The 24,679-nt window shown below is 36.6% G+C and overlaps 2 protein-coding genes across 5 annotated transcripts in view; one reads left to right on the forward strand and one right to left on the reverse strand.

The window, feature by feature from the left end:
• CREB1 (cAMP responsive element binding protein 1) overlaps positions 1-8,789 on the forward strand; it is a 57,550-nt gene extending 48,761 nt beyond the window's left edge. For both annotated transcript variants that reach the window (XM_081329752.1, XM_081329751.1), the window contains exon 8: positions 2,944-8,789. In XM_081329752.1, the coding sequence (XP_081185878.1) occupies positions 2,944-3,088 (145 nt within the window). In that variant the 3' untranslated portion in view covers positions 3,089-8,789. The remainder of the gene's footprint in view (positions 1-2,943) is intronic.
• Positions 8,790-12,937: 4,148 nt separating this feature from the next.
• METTL21A (methyltransferase 21A, HSPA lysine) lies at positions 12,938-24,108 on the reverse strand. Of its 3 annotated transcripts, none has more exons than XM_081319997.1 (6): positions 24,070-24,108; positions 23,665-23,692; positions 21,851-22,005; positions 18,489-18,643; positions 15,245-15,356; positions 12,938-14,470 (listed from the first exon to the last, which is right to left on the reverse strand). In XM_081319997.1, the coding sequence occupies exons 4-6, from the start codon at positions 18,633-18,635 to the stop codon at positions 14,085-14,087; spliced, it is 645 nt and encodes a 214-aa protein (XP_081176123.1). In that variant the 5' UTR covers positions 18,636-18,643; positions 21,851-22,005; positions 23,665-23,692; positions 24,070-24,108; the 3' UTR covers positions 12,938-14,084. The 3 variants fall into 3 exon arrangements, with proteins under 3 accessions (XP_081176123.1, XP_081176122.1, XP_081176121.1); XM_081319996.1 differs by having other exon boundaries at positions 24,054-24,108; XM_081319995.1 differs by lacking the exon at positions 24,070-24,108 and having other exon boundaries at positions 23,665-24,040.
• Between the last annotated feature and the right edge of the window lie 571 nt (positions 24,109-24,679).

A 24,679-nucleotide genomic window follows, 5' to 3' on the forward strand; every position in this document is an offset into this window, starting at 1 on the left:
AATTTAGCCTCCAGACCCTTTTATCATTTTTGTTGCTCTTCTTTGCTCACTTTCTAAGGTTTCAGCACTTTTTTGTATCCTGGTGACCAGAAATGTATGCAGTATTCCAATTGTAGCCTCACTAGAGCAGTAGTAAAGCATTATTATCACTTCTCATGATCTTGATGTTATCCCTCTGTTGATGCAGACCACCAGAACTGCATGGGCGTATTTGGCAGCTGCAGCACATTGCTGGCTCATACGTAAGTAGTGGTCCATTAGGCCACCTAGATCTGTTGATGATGCTACCTAGTTTGAGCAATGAAACGTGCAAGAAAACAATCAAGCTCAGAGAACATCAAGCACCCCTCATTTTACCCCTGGGCTACAAATATTTCCCCTATTGGTACACCTTGATCTTTCTAACAGTTACTACTGTTGAGCCAGGTACCACCTATTTTGTACCTCTGCATTTGGTTTTTCCTATCTAAATACAGGAGCTTTCTTTTCTCACAATTGAACTACATCTTGTTATATAAGTGATCTGTCAAGATCTATCAGGATCTTGAGCCTATGTTCCAAAGGGTTAGCAATTCCCCCCAGCTTGGTGTCATCTGCAAATGTGATGAGTTCCCCTTCTATCCCCCCATAGATCATTCATGAAGATGTTGAAAAGTACTGGGCCCAAGACAGAACCTTGAGGTACCCTACTGCATACTTCACTCTATGTAGATAAGGACTACATGCTGGGGGCAGTTGGTCAGCCTATTACAAATCCATTTGGTGGTAGATTCCCACATTTTTCTGTCTTACCAAGAAGCAGACAGTGGTCTTCGTTGTCAAATTCCTTACTGAAGTATAAGTATACTATGTCCACAGCATTTCTTTGATCCACTAATTTAGTCATTTTATCAAAGAAGGATATATGGTTTATCTGGCATGATCTATTTTTAACAAACTCATACTGGCTTCTAGTACTGTAATCACCTTGTTCATTTCTAGCTGTTCACAACTTCTCCACTTGATTATCTTTTCAAGGATTTTCCCTGGAAAGTTACAATATCACAGAAGGATCAGATACTAGGATTTCAAGCTCTCTCTGTTCCCTATACTATGAGTATTGGTATATTGGCATTTCAGCCGTTTATGGTTGACCTTAGTTTTGCTTCCTGCGTATCCTGATTTGTACTTGTGTGGCCCTTCTTCACCTCTTCCGTTCTCTCTTGTCTAATTTGTTGTGTTGGCCTATATGCTTTGGGTTTAGCCCTACAAGTTTGTCTCCTTCCCCCTCCAGTTTTAGTTTAAAGCCCTTCAGATGAACTGACCTACTTGCTTCCCAAACACATTCTTGCCAAATTTCGTCTATCTCTTGCTAGAAGCCTTTCCTGTAGGTAGTGTAATCCATGATCCAGAAAGTCAAAGTTCTCACCATGGCATCATTCTTTGAGCCAGCGGTTTACTTCTAAAACATCTGTTCTCTCATTGGTTATTGACTTATCATTGGGACTGCTGATGAGAAAGCAATCTGAGCACCTAGGTCCTTTGCTTTTTTGCCTAGTTGCTCCTTTGATATTGATTTCAGGCTCTTAGTTGTATTATTCATCCTAACGTGAAAGAGGAGAAAGGAATAATAATTGGTGGGCTGGATTATTTTAGTGAACCTATCTGTCACATTTTTAGTCTGCATCTGGGAGACAACATACTTCCTTAAGAAATTATCTATGTTTATTATTAAGAGTCAATATCAACTTAGTAGCTCATAATCAAATCAAATACTTTCAAAATGGCAATGACTATTTGTATTCAAGTTTTTAAGAAATCAAAATATTGAATACTATCATTGGCAAAATGCAGCCTCACTATACTCGTCCACATTAAAATTAAATGCTTTCCTAATAGAAGGGTTTTATTTCCTAGAGTGAAAAGATTGATCAGAAATAGCAGTTGGTGTCTCCATGCAATCAAAGTGCAGCTACATTCAGATGCCATATAGTGCTTCTGTATAGACAAGGCAGATATGGAATCAGTGGGAAATGCAAATTAAAAGCAAAAGCAGTTTAAACTGCTACTTAGTATGTGCATATATGCATGCACCCTTGCTTAGGGGAAATTGTAAAACGTGGAGAACTTAGGAGACACACAGATGTGGAATGATGAGAGATAGGAGAAGATACTCTTTCCCTGACAAAGAGCTTTATGAGGAAAATTAGCTTCAGGAAGGAGAAATGGGGGGGGGGGAATCCAGAGGCACCAATTGGAGCTTTGGTAGCTGACTAGACTGAAAGTGATTGCTTTACAAGCAGAAACCTTGGAATTCTCTCTTATCAAGCTTTATTACGATGAATAATAAACTAAAGCTAAATACATAATAAAAAATTAAGTCTTGAAATCCTAACTTTGCCCCACTATGTATTCAGGAGAGTGTGGCTTTCTTGCTGAGAGGGATAGTGGGAGGAGAATAGATAGCAGAGAATCATCAATCTCAACCACTGCCATGAGATTGTCTCTTATTAAATTGGGCAAGTGCAGCAATACTGCCTGACCTTACTACTGAAATGTAAACCTGGTTTGTGGAGGCAGCACAGCTTATGCTGAAAATCCCAGCTCAAGAACAGAAGAATGCACATTAATGGGGTCATGGGGCACAATATGTAAACACAAAACTTTGTAAGTAATTGTACTCACACTTTGCAGAGGATATGGTTGTTTTAATGCTTTTTGAATTAGAGTTACTGCATACTAACAAGTGATTTGATAATAGGTGTTACTATACTTGTTGACCTGTTGTTCCCTGGTGGTTTCTAAACTTGTAGCCCTTCAGTGTGGTAACCTACTGCTTATATGGATGGGAAGGAGAACTCTTTTTGCTCTAGCTTTAAAATTACTACATTATTGAAGTTAAAATCAGCTGTGAATGTTGAAAATTGTCTTGAGTCTGAATATCTTCTCTTATTTTGCCCACAGGGAAGCAGCACGTGAATGTCGCAGGAAGAAAAAAGAATATGTCAAATGTCTAGAAAACAGAGTAGCTGTCCTTGAAAACCAAAACAAGACATTAATTGAAGAATTAAAAGCACTTAAGGACCTCTATTGCCACAAATCAGATTAATTTTAATTCCCCATTTTTTGTTTGTTAATGGGGAAAAAGACTGGTTTGGTGATAGTCAAACAGACAAACTGAACTTTTTATTTTCTAAGATATTTTTTTTCTTTTTTTTTCTACATACACAACTGTCTGAAAGCAACTAAGGAATTTGATTCATCTGTGCTTGGCATTAAACTGTGAATGTTGCACATCTGCCTTCACTTCTTCCCCTCCTGAAGTCAATTTCATCACAGTACACCCTGATTCTGAAGAAAAAAGCAAACTTCCTCTTCAAGAAATAATAATCTTCATTTGTGAAGTTACAAGAGTTGGAGGTTTCTTACAATAGTTTCAGGAGTCAGCATAATCTCATCTGAATGCCTTAGTGAGAGTCACCCTGGACTTTTGCCCTGAAATACTCAATGGGTCTCATATATAACCAAGGTATGATGCTCTGAAGTGGCTGTGGTTGCCAAGTTATTGCATAATTTCAAATATACGTTAGCAATTGTAGAGTTAACATCTATTTGGTGGGATAATGCCAAAGGAGATGCATTTCAGGTATACTAACCATAGAGGAATCGGAGGTAGCTGAAGAAATTAAGAAGTTGGACACTTATGAACACAATCCAATTTTTGTACAACAAAAAAAATCATTTATTTTCTATAATGTTTTAATAAGCTTTATGTAGTCAGACTTACAAATTCAAATGATAACTATCACTTTATACTTGATTGGGATATGAACTGGTAGGAAGCAGTAGTGTAGTATGTGGTTGAGATGGAAACATCATAGTACATTCACTACTCTTTCCTTTTTCCCTATCCAAAAGCAAGATTATCCAAGGTAACAATTAGAAGCATAGTTAGCATAATACACACTTTGGGGAAAGAAAACTTACAGCTGTCCTAATTGTATCATGCAAGTAATAATTTTAAAACTGCCTGTCAAAAATTTTGACTTTTCTGATTTGCTTAAAACTTCCTTTGATATATCTTTAAAAAGAAGTAAATTTATTCTGTTACATCATCTGCATGTATAATGTGGATATGATTTTTTTTTGCTAACATCCTACCTATTGTATATTCAGATGCTGTTACATTAGTCCAGTGGACACATTTATCAAACACATTTAAAGCAGTCTAAAATTCATTTAAGCTGACTAATATGAATAGGCCATGTAATTTAAGGTTTTAATTATATATATATAATGGCCATATGCAAAGATTTTAATCAGATTTGGCAGGAATAATAAATAAAAGAAATCTGGCAGCCATGAGCATAGCAAAACTTTTGAAACCATTAGAATTTATTTGGTGAAAAAAACATATTATGGAGTTGAATGGAGCTGAGGATCTATTAGGGCCAGAATGGGATTGCATGGAGACAGTTGTCGAAGCCTAGTCATTATTTCAGTGTATGTATATTTATTTTATTTTAATAGCTTGTGTGTGGTAGCTGTTCTGAAAGATAAAATACAAGGGTATATTAGGGAGAATTTATCAGGTGCATTTAACAGTGTGACAATAGGGATTAAATCATTTTTAAAAGCATATTTCCATGAAAATTAAATATTTTTTATACAGGAACAGATAAACTTTTTTTCTTTGTTTTATAGTAAGTCAAAATTCTAGATTTGGAAAGGATATTTTTTTCACTCTCCTTTTAGTTTGCTAGACAAACTTGTTTATTCTCCTACTGGCATAGAAAATAGATACCTGAACATCTGTGTAACTTATTTATATATGGATTGTGATCTTTCATAAATTTGATGAAACAGAAAGCATATAAATTAATAAGTGCTGCTATTCTGAAATTTTCATTCTCTGTATCTTTAAAAAACAAGGACTTTAGCAAAGATTTGGGAATATATGCTATAAAGAGCTGAAATCCACAATTTGTAGCTGCATTGTGAAATTTGTCTTCTTTTCCCTGAAAATATAGTAGAATCATGAACTCACTGATTTTGCAGAAGTCATTTTTGTAACACTGCTGTCATGGTATGTGGTATCTTTTTGTTTGGATAATTTTGAAAAAGTATCTCATAAAGCTGGCTGTTTTGGGATCACATAAATGGGTTAACTTGTATAAAAATTATGCAATAATGTAAGATTTGTTTTAAAGACTTAAGTATTGGAAAAGCAACCACCATAACTCCACTATTTTGGCATCATTTGTAATTATTGGGTATGATTGTATTTTAGCAGATAAGCCATCAGCTGAGCGGGCTATTGGGGGTGGGGCTAGAGAAATAGCCTTTTAAGTGCTCTACGAAAGAGGCTAAATCACTTGTAGTATCACAGGATCTATTGTACTGGTTCTATAGTAAATATAAAATTTACATTCTGAGATTGTTCACCAGCAATAACACAACATTTCAGCCCACTTTATTTATCTTGTACTGAGTTACTTAGGCATCTGGCATTCCATATATACTTTGAATTATGTTTTAATTATCCCAAGTGTAGAGCAGGTTGGTGCCAATGTGTTTTACAAGATACAGTCAAATTGAACGGGATAGTACTGAAAAACCAACCCTCAATTTGTATATTACTAATTTATTGCGTTAATGAATTTATTGAATAGTTAGTCTCTATTATACACTTGGCCCCTTTGCTGCATAACAGAAATTTTGTTGAGTTTATTGACAGATTTAACTAAAACAACTGGCATGGAAAGGGCTAGCTCCATTATAGTCATCATACATAGAATTGATTTGAAGTACAGTTTCTATATTTTACAAAAGAAAAAAAACATTCAGGCAGTACAAATATTGTCTGAGGTGTTCTTCTAAAAGATATTCTTGGAAAGGTTTATGTATAAAGTATGTACATATATAAAATATATATACACAGTATATAATCTATAGCTCTGAGAGCTTTTAAGTCAGGAATGCTGAATATTATAGTATATTGAGGTCAGAAAAAATAGTATGTATGTGTGCAGATACATGCTTATTGTTTCTTCTCTCTTCCACCCTAAACCCCCCCAAATTTTGAGCTATATTATTCTGGCGCTTATTGATATGTTTTATTGTTGTTTTCTTATCCATTTTCAGTTACTTTATTTCACTGCAGTTTGTATTTGTTATGAAGGTGAATTATGAAGTGACAGCAACTCTTTAAAATTCCTTTTGTTCCCAAGTTCTTCACTTTGTGCTTTGTCTGTTGGGCAGCTATTCATTTAAGGCAAAAACAATTGGAAAACATTTGAGTTATATGGAGGGAACAAAAGAGAAAAAAGTGGTTGCTCAATATTTTATTTGCATAATTTTACCCTACACTTGACTAATGGAAAGCATTGTAACTAGAATTTGAAAGCAAACTTAAGCTCAGATAAGTTTGGTAATTGCACAGTATGTCTGTTGTGGAATCTACCATGATCTGTAAAACTAAGCAATTATAAAATTACACAATGACAGCTACCATAATTTTATAAAAGAGAGCTTTCATCATAATTATAAATAGGAAGTGAAATAACGTGATCAGCAGATGTGTGTTTTATTGTGGATATGTACCATTTAAGATGCTTCAGGGATGAATGTTTGTTCATGCACATTTGAAAAAATAGCATGTTAAATGAGAAAGATGCTTTCTATTCCTGACATAGTTTTAACATGTGGGAATATTCTTTTTACACAAAGATGCAAGTGTTCATTTTTCCACTTACAGCCTGCAGAGGAATGGCTCAGCAGCAGATACATCTGAGTGTTTTGATGTGACTTTAATGTGCTCCTGCTTACGGTGGGCTTAATATCTCTGTGCTTGGATGTTATTACTCAGTGGACTCTCCCGATATTCCTAAGAGACAGCTATTGTTTAGAGGCATCTGCACAAGGCAATACCAAAGACTGAGATCTCCACTTAGGGGGAATTCCAATAAGAGAGGCTCATATTAAATTGTTAGAAAGAGAAAGAAATTCTAGGGAATGAGCAATAGATATATATTTTTAAAAGCACAATATTTCCCAGTGCCAATTGAGAGGGGATTGTATTAGTTAACGCATGTAGTGTTTATAACATACTTTTGAGACTTCTTATGTTGTTTAAATCCATGTTTGCAGACGTTATGCCTATTGATACGTGTTCAACATACTGAGCACCCAAAGAGTTCAGAATATTTTGAAAAGCACAGCCACCTTTGGACTGTTAAATAAATGGTGCTGAAACTTTAGCAGTCTACACCTTTGTAAGAACAGTTTTCATTTTGAATAGGGCATGAACATGGTCAGTAACTAGAATTGAATTATAAATATTGCAACCTCACATACAATTTTTTAAAAATGTAACTCTAGTCCAAAACAAGTAATATAAGTGTATTTTGGTATTGCAGGTACAGGTTCCTACTAGCCATTTCGAGCCTTTTAAAAATTTGTCTCTACAGTTAGGAATTCTTGGAGTTAATTCAGGATTGTTATTATGAATAGATTTTACATCTGCAAATAACCTCATACGTCTTTTTGCATCCACTTGCCCATTTCCTCAGGGTTACTGTATTTTAACATCATTACTCGGTAGCATTGTTATATATATAAAATTTATTTCTGCAATGCTAAACTATAAAGAATGTGTCAACAGCTTATCTCACTACCATGTTTCAGATACATGGCTGAAAAAAATCAAGGATTTTTGGAATTGTAGTGCATTTTTGACGAGAGCATTTCAATTCTGTATATGCACAGAACATAACTGAGCTGTGTTTACAGGTGGTTTCTTTTAAACCCACAATGAACCCAGGGCACGTCAACACTCTTATGTATCTGTGGAGTCTCCTAACTTGAATGCCATTTATTAATTGACCTGTTAATCATGTAGCAAATAAAATGTTGGTGCATACCTAAGTGTTTCAAAATTTGCTGTACTTCAAGGGAGTATTGTATCACATTGTTACCTGAGTCTCAGACTTAGCCAGATGCATTACTGACATTCTGAAAAACGCTTCAAGAATAAAATGAGTTGGTTGTAATGAAAAAGTTCATAACAAAAACTAAAGGATATTTTTGAAATGCTTTCTATAAGTTGTACATTATCCAAGTGCCACTACATTTTTGCGTCATGGGGTTATTTGTGAAACAATAAATGAAACGTTAGATCTTTAATTCCATTTAAGATTTTACTATTCAATAATGCTTCATGCTCTAATTTGAGGAGCACCAAGGAATGGGAAAGTTGTGCAACTTCTGATCAATTTATTCTTGTTTTGTTTGGATCTCATGTTCACATGAATGTGAACTTTCTTTAGAATATTGTGGGAGGAGGGACAGCTGTGCTAGTTTTATTTAATAAAATGTGTTCTCCCTGTAACTGATTCTTTATCCAAAACAATCAGCAAAAAACAGGGTACCGAATTTTTTTAAAATGTTTTTATTGCGAATTAAATTACTAGGCTGAGAAATATGAACTAGAAATGGCTTAAGTTAAATTGAGAATTTCTTATTATTTTGAAATACCCCAGTTTTAATTTTATAATTTATCCAGTTGTATTTTGTTTCTGATTTTTTTTAATGTACTGGGTTATACTGCATTTTATTAACATTATGTACATACTAACTGCTTTGTGTTTCAGAAGCTAGTAATTGCTTTGTATATTAAAGTGATCTTTGTGAATTTGTGAAATACTGTCATAAAAGTGCTTTTTTCTTACTGTAAAGTTTGTGGTATAAACTGTCATAAAACCCTTTTTACACATCTATGTGCAGATACATAAACCTGCTTTTAAAATCTTTTTGGAGTCTCTTTTTTCAGATGGGATAATATATTTAAATGGTATCACTTCCCCTATGTTTGTCAATTAGTTGAAACAAAAATATAGTTTCAAGCAGGAATGCAAAAATGCAATTGGCAAAGACTATGTACAAAGCTCCAGATGTTTGGCTCTTATTTGGCTATTTCATAATATTTTTTTTATTTTTATTTTTATTCCATTTATATCCCGCCCTTCTCCGAAGACTCAGGGCGGCTTACACTCTTGTCGTCTTCTTTTGCTAACATGATTTGCCACCCTGTCCTTTCCCTGCCACACTGCTGTCCTTTCTTGCATTCACCATCCTTTCCACGCCAAACTTCACCTCCTTCCCTTTGACTCCTTGCCATGCTCGTTTGAATGTGCATATATTTTTAGTCCATATGAATATGCCTGTTTAGCTTTTTAAAAATGTAATATAATAGCCCTCAGAAATACATGATCTCAACCTGTTGGAATTTGTACACCCCTGTTCTGGACCATATCTTTATTATTTCTATTACACAAGAAAAATAACAATTTTTCTAATCAAAATAATATAATTATTATGGGATGCTCAAAAAACTGAACCCATGTCCCAGGATATACAAATATAAGGTGCTGTGCTAAATATGAAAATCCATAAAATTCTGCACTGGATCTTTATTATGAAATGAAGGTAAAGGTTCCCCTGCACATGCGTGCTAGTCGTTTCCCACTCTAGGGGCCGGTGCTCATCTCCGTTTCAAAGCCGAAGAGCCAGCATTTGAGGACGTGTCTGTGGCCATGTGGCTGACATGACTAGACGCCAAAGGCACACGGAACGCTGTTACCTTCCCACCGTAGTCCCTACTTTTCTACTTGTATTTTTACGTGCTTTCGAACTGCTAGATTGGCAGAAGCTGGGACGAGTAACAGGCGCTCACTCTGTTACGGGGCACTCGGGATTCGAACTGCCGACCTGCTGATTGACAAGCTCAGCGTCCTAACCCACTGAGCCACCATGTCCCTTTATTATGAAATAGGCAGTCCCAAAACAATATTTAATCAGTTTTTAAGTGTTTTGGTGCTACAGTAGATTGACCTATTAAAGGACTCTGGATTTCAGTTCAAAATATGTTTGGCTTCTAGAATGAACCTCATAATACACTGCATGCAAGTAATACCTCTGCATATGGAGTCCTTAAGATTGGAGAAATGTAAAACAACTGAAGTTAGATATCTTTGTGCTTATTATCCCACAAAAGAACAATTTGATTTTAAGATCCACATTCTCAAAAATAAGTTTTTTGGACAATACATTCACATTATATGTAAGCTTCTCAAAGTTTACAAATGGAGTGGTAGTTAAGCTAAAATCATCTGTGATGCCATTGAAGTGCTTTATTAATGCTGTGCAGGTCTGGTAGGGAAAAAATCAGCTTTGGTTCAGCCCTGACAAAACTGAGTGAGTATGGGATTTAGTCCCAGTATCCAGTGATTTTCTAAGGATCACTGGGTAGGGTCCTGCTCCCAAGGGTAGAGTCAATGCACAGTCTGAAAGTTCTAGATTCACAGCATATACTGGGGGAGCAGGTGACAATTGTCCAGGAGGGCATTTGCACAATTACATGTTGTGCCTATTCCCAAAGAAGCAGTACTTACGGCCACTCATGCCTTAAGTCACTTCCTAACTGGACTATATAACAATACAGTTGATATAAATTATTATTTTCTGGCAATCTGAAGTCACAGCTGCCAGTTGTTTAGTTGGTGTTGGCCTTCACATGCATCAAGTTTTTCCCAAGAACCTAGGAAGTTGTAACGTATTGTGCAGACACAAACAGTGTGCCTTTTGCAATTGACAGATGGAAATTTTTTCAGTGTGCAGATTTTATAAGTGTTGCCCAAGATGTTTTGGTATGGCACTTTTCTTATTATGGTTCATTGCATAGTTTAAATTGGATTTGGCATTTTTATCCACCTATTGAGTCCTTTCTAAGAACTTGGGATAGGCAGATGTTTTTGCTGGAGGGTGTCAAAACTGTTCCAGGTAAAGCTGTCTTCTGCAATTGATGGTGATTCTCTCAGTGCCAATGAAGTTCAAGTGGTGCTCCAAATGTTTTGGGATTGCACCCTATTACGGTTGCTATCATTGCTTTCTTTTGCTGTAGTTGTTCTAGAGCAGGGGTGTCAAAACTGCCAGCCCCTGGGCCAGATGCGTCATGCCAAAACTGCCCACCCCATTGCCGGCAATGAGAAAAAAGTTGCGATACAGCACGTGACGTTGCACGTTTGGCACCCCTGTTCTAGAGGTATTTGTGATTTTCTCCAGTTCTGTCTCTTCTATTTTTCTGTCTCCAGATAGATACTGCTCCACTCACTATCCAGACTTTTTTGTCTTTCATAAATGGTTCTTTGCTCTGGCGTGTTATGGGGCAGATGCCTGGCTGTTTGAATTCTAAAGTTCCAAAGCACTTTAGCTTCTTCATTTTCTATTACTCTGTCTACTTTATGGTCTCACCAGTTCTTGCTTGCAGGCAGGTTGCACTTCGTGCAGATATTCCAGTGCATCATTGTTCCTATTTTGTCATGCCATTGTTTGTAAGCAGTCTGTGTGATTTACTTGTAGCAGTTAACTAGGCAGTCCACTATTTCTTCAACTTCTCTGCAAAGATGGCATTTGTTCTCTGTTGCTATCTTCTTAATCCCGGCTTTGCACACATAACGTAACATAACACACACATAACGTTCTTAAGGCTTGGTCCCGTGTAGCCAGAATCAGCCGCCTTTGATTTTCCTGCTCTTAGCCATTACCAGGTCCTGTTATCTGCATTGCTCGTTTGTTTTTTAACTGTACTGGCCATGTAATGCTTTGCCTTGTCATGTCTCCTTTTCTATACTTTATTTGGTCTTTCTTGCAAGCCAGTTTGGTTTCTTGGTGTATTAGCTTCAATGCATCTTCTTCATATCCTTCAGATATTCTTCCAGTATCCTTTTCTTCTTCTTCAACTATCTGGTGTACTTGCAACATTCCATGCCCACCTATTTTCCTTAGTAAGTAGTCTGACGATGTCACAGGGTGGATGAAGGGCATAATTCGTTGTCATTTTTCTGGTTTTCCTATCCAGACTTTTAGTTCTACTTGAGAGTGGTCCATTATTTCAGCAGCGTATAATGACTGGAATTGTCCAGGTGTTAATTGCCTGTTTTTACCCCGTGTTTATTACTTTTTACAACGAACTCAATGCGGTGAACATATCCAACACATCTTCCTCCTCCTGTTTCCCCATAACAAGCACCCTGTGAAGTGGGTTGAGCTGAGAGTGAGTGGCCCAAAATAACCCAGCTGGCTTTCATGGCTAAGGTGGGACTTGAACTCATGATCTCCCACTTTCTAGTCTTTTTGCCTTAACCACTAGAGCTTTTCCTCCATTGAGTTTGGACTTCTTTACTCTTATGATATATTCATTTCTAAGCTTCCTCATCACTTCTTTGTTCTTGAAGTTGTCAGCTTGAAGGGCCGTACGTTTGTCCAGTCCAAATTCCACTGCAATGCTTTAGCTGTATATACAGACAGCACTGAGCAGTGATTCTGTTATAACTTCTAATTTATTATTGTGATAATATTCATAGTCCCAGTCCTGTTTCTTTTGAACTGAATTTATATATTTTGGTTGTTTTATTTCTGTTCATTTTCCAGAATATCTTGATTAGATGGGCAGCTATATTGTATAAATTTGATAAAGAAAACCTTGTATAAGAAATCATATACTAATTAATCTATTTTAATGGAGGCACCAATGACGCTTCTCCACACTCCAGTCCACTCCCCATGAAAATATGATAGAAAAATCTAATTTGGTACCCAAATAACATCACTCAGGGAAACTTGGCAACGATCCATTAGAGTGGCATGCGCAGAAAAACAGATATTACTCCCTTTACCTTTCTGCCTGCCCACCTTGGCCTTATTAAACATTGGTTGCTGTCTGGAGGACCATTTTAAAACTCTATATGAGCAGACACCTGCTTTTAAAACAGAGATGGCTTAAGCCATCATCTCTCATGGCCCTAAGTGACAAATAATGAAATTACAGATCTAATCAAGTAGTTTAACCTTGGCAATGCACCACAGACTTTGTCTTAGCTATACATTCCATCATGGACTAGTTGGCTCCAGTACTCACTTCTTTGCTTACATTTATTGACTGCAAATGTGGTTTCTAAAGATTAGGACTTGCCTTAATAACTTAATTACCAAGAATATTCAACCTCATCAACTGCCTTTTCCTCCTGATCCTTGTGGGAATGAATAACCTTGCCAGAACACTTTGAAAGAGTCCCTGGAAACCAGAAAACCTTGGACAGAAAGGTGAAGGAATTGTGAGCACAATAACTGGAAGCACAGCTATGCTAACATATTTTTACAAGTCTGTATTTTATGCTCTTCATGAAAATGAAACTGTTCCCAACCTCACAAGTGTAACATGGTGAAAATGTTTGAAATGATGTAATGTGAAAAGCAATTCTAAAAAATGGCTATAGTTATGGAAGCTGTAGATCACAGCTTTTTAAAAGTCATTAAGCAAATCATGACATTAAGTGAATCATGTTGTAAGTCCAATTTTTCGTTGGAAAGCAGCAAAAAAAAAAATCACAAAATGCTATCACATGGCCACAGGATGCCACAACTGGTCATAAATGCAAGCCAGTTGCCAAACATCCAAAATACAATCACATGACTGGGAGTGGTAACTGCATGGACAGGTCATAAGTACATTAACTTTGGTTGTTAAGTGACTGGTCATATGCTGAGGACTACTTATACAACCCATGTCACTCATCCAAGGAAGCCCCATCCTTATCCCAAGCCTTTTTTCTGAAACATTTTTTTTCTTCTTTCAAATGTATGTCTCCTTTTGCTTTTGCCTGTGTTTACTAAGGAAGTTATATTAATCGGCCAGCTGACTGAAAGAGAATTGTATGGGCAATTAGCCCATCTACCTTATGACCATATACAGTTTTTCACAGTTAGTTCTTCAAAAGTAATTGACAGATTGCTATCCTTTGATGGCTGACCTGATTCTTTAACAATGAGTGAACCAAGAAGTCCTTATAGGAAACTCAACCTAATTAATTCCAAGTGAGGAAACAAAAAATAGATTAGTTTCACATTATACTCATAAAGTACTTCCATTGCAACCGGGAGAGAGAGAGGGCGGGAGGGAGATGCTGCATGGAAGTTTTTATTGAAGTATTGGGGCAAGGAGAAGGAAAGAGAAGACATGAGCTGGCAAGAATTCATGATCAGACCTATCACAGGACATGTCTCTGGGCTCTAAATATATGCACATCATTACCAGAGTCATAGAGCACTTCATGCACTGTAAAACGTTCTCTAAGCATCTTCAGGAAATTCTGGTCCCGCTCATAGCGGAGACGGCATGATAACAGGATCACAGTCTCATCAGAGCAGAGATAATCCAGTGTTTGAAGAAGATCTGCAAATGTTTCTTCCAGATAAACTATGTCTGCGCCCAAGATAATATCATATTCTCCTGGAGAAAAGTCTGCCAAATGTTGTCCCCAGGTAAGTTCCTTTATTGCTGCTCTTGACTGAAGGTTGGCAGGTAAATTAGTTTGCACATTTGACTCAAGTAAGGGTAATGTTGGCTTTCGGTCCGTGATTGTAACTTGAGCACCTAAGAAGAGTTAAATATGAAATGAATTAAATCTTTACAGAGCAGATTTTAGGGGAAAGAAATAAAAAAAATTCCTATGCATAAAACAAACATATAGGTAACACTTAATGTAGCCCAAACTATCCACAAGTAAATGATCTAAAATTCAAAGAAAACAGAAGTCCCTGTATATTTTTCTCCCTGGCTCATTCAATTGCTGTGCCAATTTAATTAATACTTTTACATAAAACATAAGGAAAATGTATGATGACATCCTTTATGAAGAAAAACATATTTAACCAATGGGCTAATAATGCTATGGTGTTAAACTATAAAGCAATTATTCTTGCTACCCTGAGCAATAATCAGTTGTGGGGACTTCCATCTCCAGTATTCTCAACAATGGTCATGCTGGCTATGGAATTTGGGGGGATTAAAAGACCAAACTTCAGGAAGGTACCAGATGGTGAAGATTGTTCTAGGCATACATTTTAAACTGACACAGACAAAGTTATGAAAGATTCAATTATTCCAACCTTCTTCAAAGAGATTCTTTTTATTTAAAAACTAGATTTATTGTTGGGGTTTACAAAAGCTGATGACAGAAATCTTTTCTACTAGATATGAAACATGGAGTAATGTAAAGAGAATCCTTATTAGAATAAATCTAGTGAAAAAACTGAATGTTCCATTAATATTAGTAAAGCTAAAAGGAAAGCATACCATTTGAGACCCCTGTTAGATGCCAAAATGAACTGCTAGCCTACAATGGCTCCAGTTTCCAGAGTAACTTACCAAGTAACACAGCTACAATTCCAAGGAGGCCTGTCCCAGCTCCTAACTCAATCACCCTGCGTCCCTGCAGATCAATGCCTCCTGTCTCCAGGAAGGTGCACAAGACTACTGCCTAGGTCAGGAGAAAAAAAAATTCTAAGAATACTGATACAGGTCCAGTCAGAAAATAGCACCTGTTACCCATATGGGAAGCTTGTAGAAATGTTTTAAGAAAAAGATGTCATTTTCAAGTCACCAAGTGAAAGTATTTTGGAGCTTTTAAATGTGCATACTGGTATCTAGTTTTTTATTTTTGAAGAGTGAAAGATAGGAAAGGCCCAACTGAAATGAGAACACAGGCAGAAGTCACCTTCCCAGTGGGTAAGGGGAGGGCTAAGGGTATTGTCATCTATTCCTGTGCTCCTGGCATACAGGTAGTCCTTGACTTATGACCAACTCATTGAACAACTGTTCCAAGTCACGACAGTGCTCAAAAATGTGACTTACAGCTGGTCCTCACTTTCCTGCAGCCATGTGATCAAAATTTGGGCACTTGACAAATGGCATATATTTACAGTGGTTGCAGCATCCTGGGAGTAACATGATGGTTATTTGTGACCTTCCAAGAGAGCTTCCAACAAAGAAAGTTAAAGGGGAAAATAAGATTCACTTAATGACTGTGGCAAAAAAGCTCATAAATTAGAAACAACTTGTTTAATGACTACATCATTTAGTGATTGAGTTCCAGTCCCAATTGTGGTCATAAGTCAAGGGCTACCTGTAGTAAGTGGTGTGCTCTTGCACTGTGGTAAGTAAGAAGTGCAAATGACCTGACTTCCTTATTACATTTTGACAGAGCATGATTAAGTATAAGGATATAGTGGAGGGTTGGGTTATTCAAGTAAGTTTTCTTCAGAAAAGGGTGAATTTATACAAAAAATCATCTTCCTTTCCTTATCATTACTAATTTCTAGAGGGACAATTGAAAACATTCTGTTGTACTGTATTACTGTGTGGTTTGGAGGCATTACTGTTTCGGACAGGAAGGCTGCGCAGAGTGGCAAGGACGGCAGAAAAGATCATCGGAAGTTCCTTCTATCCAGGACATAGCATATAAGCGATGCTTGACCAGGGTCTGCAATATTGTCAGGGATGCTATGCATCCTCTCCATCACTCATGTTCTTAGTTACCTTCTGGGAGGAGGCTTTGCAGTATCTGAAGTAGAACAACTAGATTCTGTAATAGCTTTGTACCATATAGTATCAACCTTGTTAACTCTCAAGATTCTTTCCCCCCACTATGTATTCTAAATGGTCTGTGATATTGTGTGTGTGTGTGTGTGTGCGCGCGCGCGTGCGTGCGCATGCGTGCATATTGTATATTTGAGAGCGGGCATCAGAATTTCCTTTTTTTAATGTGTGCCAGTGTGTTCACAGAAAAAAGTAACAATAAAGGCTATCTTATCTTAAAATTATAGTGATATGTAAGGAATATTTTTAAAAATTTCCAAAGTGACCAAAAGTTATCCTTAGTACAGTTCTACCTGATCTCTTTTTAAATGGATATCTTTGAAGACCAAACAATTCAGTGCTCAGAAAACACTGATGCCAGTTTTATCATTTTCTTTCATACCCAAATAAACAATTTTAGCAAGGCAGCAAGAATATAAATGAGAATATTCCGTAAGGTTGCAATCCTAAATCCATTAATAGGAAAAAAGCCCTATAACAGCATAGAAATTCTAGTAAATATACACTGTATCTTTTTTATTTTCAATCTTTAGAGAACTACTTTTGAGCAATAGAAAATATTGACACTTATTAGCCAAGCATCAACACTAGATGTTACAGTTGTCAGAAAATTGTCCATTTCTGTAACAATGTTATTATGACAAGTTAAGCAGATGACAAACTAAGAACTATGAAAGAAGCCTTAATGGACTACCACAAAGTAAACTACAGTATCTCTTGGAGAGCCACCTTTTGTATCATCATAATTAAATTATCTTTAAGGAGATAAATTAGCTTCTTTGCCTAAATATTTCACTATTTTTAATAAAGCATCTTTTTCTTGTTTTATTTATTTTGAAATAACTCAAAACAGGAAACATACCTAATGCTCCTTCCTCCTATTTTCCCCACAACTGTGTAAGGTGAGTGGGCTGAGTGTGTTTGTGACTTGCTCAATGTCACAGGACTAAAACTCACAGTCTCCCTGTGGTCTATCTGAAGGAAGATATTTGGGGGCAAGTTATAGAGTGTATTGTTGATCTCAGCTATTGGTGATTGCTGGCTGAAAATGAGATAGAAACAGAGTCAGCTACGTGTTAGAGAAAGGCTTTTTAATCTAAGCACCAATTCCAGTGAGGGGAAAAAATAGGAAGATTCCTGTTTGTTGTTGTTGTTGTTGTTGTTGTTGTTGTTGTTGTTGTTGTTGTTGTTGTTATTATTATTATTATTATTATTATTATTATTATTATTATTCCTATTATTCCTATTATTCCTATTATTCCAATTAGGAATGTGTGAAATCTAGCATTCCTAGGATGGTTCAGAAGCCTTCCAGAAGGAGAAGTGGAACTGGAGGTGGTTCACAATATTCTGAAAATATGCAGGATTGCATTACCATCCTGTCAAAAAATGCTGCCAGTGGAAATTTTGGATGGGATGGAAAGAAACAAGAGATAATCATGGTAGGAAGGAATGGAAAATCTATACCTTCCTCGTTCTGATGCTTTTCCATTTGGGGGCAGGATGGGAGTTGTAATCTAGCTAATTTGGAGAATGTCAAGTTCCTTAGCAAAAAACTTGGATGAACCACTCAGCCAGAGGCTCTCACACACATACACAATATTATAAGGTTAAATAAGAACTGGATCGCCCACTAGGAAGAAGCCATATAAAGCAGATAATTGCCATCTGCCATGGTGGTTAAGTACAAATTCTCTCTTATTATCCCCAATCCTGGCAGTTCAAATCTGTTAATTTAATTTAATTTAATTTAATAATATTTCTATCAACTCCTGGCTTGACTCTTACATGGTTGGAAAAATAAACAAGAAAGTTCTCCAAAGCATCTCCCTGCTTCAGTTAAGTAGGATATATCATTTTAGAATTTTGTTTTTGTTGAATGCAATAAACATTATGGCCATAGAGAGGACAGAAATATTAATTCATTTGCTGAAGGGCCCTGCCCAGTTTCTTCAGACCTCCTTAGTGAACCATTACAACTCTCCCCAAATGAATCAATGCAAATTATACGCACCGCATCCCACACCACAGCAGCTACACCCAACTGCATCCAATTCTGCTTAATGTGAATTGTATGACTGGCAAAACAGAACGTAGAGGAAGAATTATGTAACTTCTGCATTCCCCAAAGAGCTGTGCTGTCATAAGGAACCAAAGCCATCTCTTTGCCTATCAAACCAAGGAAAGATACAGAATTGAAAAACAACCCATGTGAAACCCATTCACAAGAATAAAGTTTTATTAAGCCTTTGATCAATTGAATTGGCAATTTTTGCTGAAAGTATTAGATAAAATGAAATTTGGGGATAATTTTTTACAACCAATCAGGGCATTATATCAAGAGCAAACAGCCCGCATAATAGTTAATAATAGTTTGACTGAAGTATGTAATATTGAAAAGGGTACAAGGCAGGGGTGCCCGTTGTCACCCTTATTATTTGTTTTAACATTGGAGATATTATTGATTAAAATACGGGGTTCGGACAAAATTAAGGGAATTCAAATTAGAGACCAGGATTATAGATTGAGGGCGTTTGCAGACGATCTGGTTGTTACAGTGACTCAGCCTGACTATTCAGTTGTAGAATTGATGGAGATAATAATGCAATATGGGAAAGTTTCTGGATTTAAGGTTAATATACAAAAAACTAAAATGTTGTCTAAGAATATGACAGTATCACAAAAGGCTGTTTTAGAAGAGCTAACGGGATTTGAAATAGTTAAAAGGGTTAAATATTTGGGGATATATTTATCACCCTCAAATGTAAAGTTATATAAAAATAATTATGAAAAGTTATGGGGAAAAGTTCAAAAAGAATTAGATAGTTGGAAAAAATTACAATTATCTTTATTGGGAAGAATTGCAGCTGTGAAAATGAACGTTTTGCCAAAATTTTTATTTTTATTTCAAATGATACCAATACTTAAAAAGGATTCAAACTTGGAGGAATGGCAAAAAGGTATTAATAAATTTGTTTGGGCAGGGAAAAGGCCACGAGTCAAATTTAAGATAATGCAGGATACGCGTGAGAGAGGTGGTCTTAAAATGCCTAATTTTAAATTATATTATGAAGCTGCTGCTTTGTCAGCGATAAGTGATTGGTTTAATTTAACACAAGCGAGATTACTAAATCTTGAAGGCCATGATTTGTTATTTGGATGGCATGCATACTTATTGCACGATAAGAAGGTGGATAATGTGTTTAAGGTACATATTTTAAGGTATGCTCTGTTGCGAGTTTGGAAAAAGTATAGACATAAGTTAAATTATAAGATACCTATATGGGCAATACCGAAACACGCAATAGAAAATATAAATGTTGGGTTTAAATATGATGTGATTACATATAAGGAAATTTTAAGTTTGGAAAGGAATGTATGGCAATTAAAGCCATATAATATCTTAAGAGAAGAAAAGATTGTACAAACTTGGTTTCAGTATGGGCAATTACAGGCCAGGTGGAAGGAAGACCAGAAAATTGGTTTTTCAATGATTGATGAAAATTTGGTAAAGCAAATTAGAGATCAAGGTCAAGCACATATTAAAAGGATATATCTTGCATTGATAGAAATTGATTCAGAGACAGAACTTGTTAAAGACTGTATGATAAAGTGGGCTCAGAATTTTCAAGAAGTCATTACAATGGATACTTGGGAAAAGATTTGGGTGAGAAATGTAAAATTTACGCAGGCTCAAAACTTAAGAGAGAACTTTTATAAAATGTTTTATAGGTGGCACTTAGATCCTAAAAAATTAGCCAGTATGTATCCGAATTGCCAGCCCAAATGTTGGAGGTGTGGCGGTGAAGATGCAACGTATTTTCATATATGGTGGACCTGGAAAAAGGTTAAAGCTTTTTGGATTAAAATTTGGTGGAACATGCAAAAGATATTTAAGAAAAGGATAAAGTTTTGTCCGCAACTGTTTTTACTGGGCATTATTACTGAGAGTACTGTCGTGGACACTAAGCTGATGTTGAACTTAATTATGGCGGCGAGACTTTTAGTAGCGCAATATTGGAAGAAGGAAGAACTGCCGACTATAGAAGAATGGACTTTAAAAGTCTCCAATCTGGCGGAAATGGCAAAGATTTCAGCGTACTTGAAAGACCAGTCGCAACAGAGATATATTGTGGAGTGGAGAAGATGGATTGATTATACCCAGAATAAATATGGGACTAAAAAGTTTCATCTAGCATTTGAATAAGTATTGACGTGATATTTAAATTGCTTGTAGTTATTTTACAGGAGTTAAAGTGTGATAGATTTAATATTTTATTGTTGTTTGCATAAGGTAGACTATGATTGTTTGTATTTTTATACCCTGTATTGAGCTCTGGGAAGTCGGGGAGGGGAGAGGGGGAGGGGAGGGAGGAGTTGGGAAGGTTTGGGGAGAGGGGAGGGGGTGGGGAGGGGTTTTGTCCTTTTAAAAAAATGTATTGTAAAACTTTTCAATAATAAAAAAAAGAATAAAGTTTTATTCTGTCCTTTATGTCACTATTACTCAATTATAGTTCAGATTCATTCCATTAGGGAGACAAAAAAACAACTGTACACTGAAAATTGAACTTCCAATTGTACTCTAGTGATGAAAAACAGGCCAATAAAAATGCAGTTTATAATAAAGTTAATAATTTATGGCAATTGTCCAAATATGCTTATTGTTCCCAGCAGGTTGCCTCTCTTAAAGAATGTTATTTACAGATTTCCAAGAGTTGGTCCATCTTGAGTGCTGCCCACTTCTCTACAGCCGCATTCCCCTGAAGATTCAACATACTTTGACCTTACTGAGGTTTAGGAAACCATTAAAACTTACGGTAGTTATTTTAACAGTGCTCTGAAGGGTTCATTACTTGAGAGGGATTTTCCTGTGTAAGAACACATAACTCTATGGAGATATGATTTCTTATTCTAACATATTTTAATGCAAGATAGGATTGTTAGCTACTCAAGAGTCAATTGATGGCTGGAGTGGCATATAAGCCTCATAACATAAATACAAATGAAAAAATATAAAGAAAATGGGAACCATTTGACATTTACTCCAATTATGGAATCCTTGATGTTCTCTGAGCTTGGTTGTTTGCTTGCAGACATTTTGTTATCAGAGTGGGTGACACATTTAATATCAGAAGGGAGTGAGGTTTGCTTTATTTTCTCATTTCTCATTTATTTTTATTTTACAAAAAAGAAAGATACATGAAACCATCAACAATACCTTCAAATGAATGATTTAATAAGGGAAGAAGAAAACATCTTACCAGAATGCAACTAGCATGAGTGAAAAATCACAGGTAGCAAACCAGCCAGAGTTAGAGAAAGTGCTCCCAATTCCTATTGCCAGTGAATTTCCAGGAACACTCAAACAGTGCATACCTGATCCTTCAAAGGGTGGATGACTCTATCTTAAACTCTGCCAAACAGGGATAATAAGTATAGCTGAACCTTGAGCTCCAGAGCTACATTCCAGCCACCTCTCTACCATATGGCCATTCCACAACTGAAGTTGGCTTAGAGTCCCCACTTCTTCCCTAGAATAATAAGATGGAAAGAAAAAAGAAAACATGTAGGATTCATCCAACATTCCCATTCAGGTAACACAAAGGACAGAAGGCAACAGGGAATCTTAAGGCATCTATGAGCAATCTACAGCTATCTCCTCCATGGTACCTGGACCAAAAATTAATATTCTACTTAGTGTTCTGGGTAAACCTTGCCCATGTGGCTACTTTTATGTTGTGATGTATCTAAGGAACATAGAACGTTTGGAAAACCAAATTAGTTATGGCTTAGTTAACAACAGGCAAGAGTGTCATGCAAATACCAGCTATCAATTTTTCTCACAGCTTGTTCTGTAAGAAAGGTGCAGCCAACTTTCCTTATTTGGCCATATTTCAATAATCGAAGAAGATGCAACTAGTAAAATTCTTCTTAACTTTAAAGATATAGACATGCTTATTGAGATATGGTTTTCATCATTCAATCAATTTTAACTGCTATAGGTATTAACCCAAAAGGGATAAAATGAAGCATATTAAGGATTCAGTAATGTAAAAGAACCATAATACAGGTTGTCCTCAACTTATGACCACAACTGAGCCCAAAATTTCTTTTTGTTAAGTGAGACATTTGTTGTGAATGTTGCCCCATTTTACAACCTTTCCTGCCAGTCATTAAGTGAATCACTGCAGCTGATAAGTTGGTAACATGGTTGTTAAGTGAAGCTGGCTTCCCCATTGATTTTGCTTGTCAAAAGGTTGCAAAAGGTGATCACACAACCTTGGGAAATAGCAATGGTCATGTATGAAGCAATTGCCAAGCATCTGAATTTTGATCACATGATCATGGGGATGCTACAAAGGTTATAAGTATGAAAAATGATCATAAGTCACAGTTTTCAGTGCCATGATAACTTTGAACAGTCACTAAATGAACTGTTGAAAGTCAAGGACTACCTGTAATTGTGTAACTTTATGAATCCACATTACAAACAAATCAGAGGCAGTTAACCAGTCTGGGATCCTAGTCCTGGGACCAGAACATAAATTCTTCGGACATGCAGTTAATAAGATTGAAGCAGATTCTTTTTTAAGTGGTGGAGCAGTGGGCTAATGCCTCCTTAAGTAACACCAGCTGCCTGCAATTAGTGCAGGTTGAGTCCCACCAGGCTCAAGGTTGACTCAGCCTTCCATCCTTCCGAGGTAGGTAAAATGAGGGCCCAGATTGTTGGGGGCAATAAGCTGACTTTGTAATAATGCCGCTTGGGGGTGTGTGAAAGCCCTAATAAGCAGGCATATACATAGAATGAAGGCTACTGCTAAGCTTGTAAGCCGCCCTGAGTCTTCGGAGAAGGGCGGGATATAAATGGAATTAAAATAAATAAAATAAAAATAAAAAATACTCTAAAAGAACATCCTGTAATTTTGCACACAATCAAATGTATGCATTTTAAGAAAATGTATTGAAAACAATTTGTCATGACAGTACTCGAAAACGTGATTTAGTCTTTTTAAAATGTAAAAATTTTAAAAACTAAAACTATTTAAATTACAATGCACATAACAACAAAAGTTCTGAAAACGGAAACAGATGGCATAAACACGTAAAAAGTCAATCTACTACAATATTCAAAGGACTTTTAGAATGAAACTTATATGCTTTGCACTGAAAGTATAATTAAGCAGACTTGCCTGGTGCGCTCTGGAAAGAGAAGAAGTCCTGAAATACAGAAGAGTCGAGGTGGTTAAAGCAGAGTCAAGATACCTTCAAACTTCTGCAGTAAGTCGCTATTAAATTTGTTTTATTTGGCTTGGTGCGTTGTATTAGCCTCTAATTGTAGTTTGCAAATTAGGCATTATATCCTGGTATTGGAAATCTCCTAATTGTGGTTTATGCAAGACAACACGTGAACTCCGCCTCAGACTGCCATAGCTATCAGCTAAAATCGCCTAGGCTTGCAACCCCAGATTTGACTTCCCTTTCTCTTGTTGCTTCCCTGCAAAGTTCTCCTCTCCCTTCTCCCCTCCCCCCAACCTTTAGATGCTGCTAACCCTAGGGAGGCAAAAAAACAAAACCCCACCGCCCGCCTTCCTCACGGAACGCTGGCTCTACGAAGATCCTCCACTCGTCCCGGGCACGTGAGAAGCTAGCCAAGGGGAGGACGGCTATAGAGATACGAAGAGAGAAAAAATGAAGCAACGCGCATGTCCCATAAAAATATGAAGAACACTCAGACAACGTTATGGACGCAGGATGCTGCTGTTATACAATCTGCCCTAAGATTTAGAGAATGTAATTTGCCTCGGAAGATGGAAACTAATTAAATGGATCATTAGTCAAATGGTAAAAAGTATTTCTAGATTGTTTCTATCTCTACGGATGCAGCCTTCTCTACTGCATTAACACTGCAGTGACAATATCCATCGCTGGTCGGCGTACTGTGGCTTCAGTCTTCCTTTCGGTTTGCGTTGAGAACAATCGCAATATTTGCCCTTATAGCCCAGGGGTCTTCAAACTTGGCTCTTTTATGACTTGTGGACTTCAACTCCCAGAATTCCTCAGCCAGTATAGCCATTTGACCTTCCGTCTGTAAATCTTGGTTAGGAATAAACTCCATTTCGGTAAGCTTGACTTTTGAGTAAGCGTGATTTTTTTCTTTCTTTCGTTTAATCGTATCCGATTCTCAGAGACTAAGAGTCTAGACAA

Source organism: Vipera berus (assembly GCF_964194415.1).
Source record: "Vipera berus genome assembly, chromosome: 1".
Taxonomy (NCBI): domain Eukaryota; kingdom Metazoa; phylum Chordata; class Lepidosauria; order Squamata; family Viperidae; genus Vipera; species Vipera berus.

Coding starts and splice junctions, on each gene's coding strand:
- METTL21A (XM_081319997.1), bottom strand. CDS start 18,635: ATGGCTTTGGTTCCTTATGACAGCACAGCTCTTTGGGGAATGCAGAAG. Junction 15,357..18,488: donor CTGCTGTGGTGTGGGATGCG/GTGCGTATAATT, acceptor CTCCTGACCTAG/GCAGTAGTCTTGTGCACCTT. Junction 14,471..15,244: donor AATTGTAGCTGTGTTACTTG/GTAAGTTACTCT, acceptor AACTCTTCTTAG/GTGCTCAAGTTACAATCACG.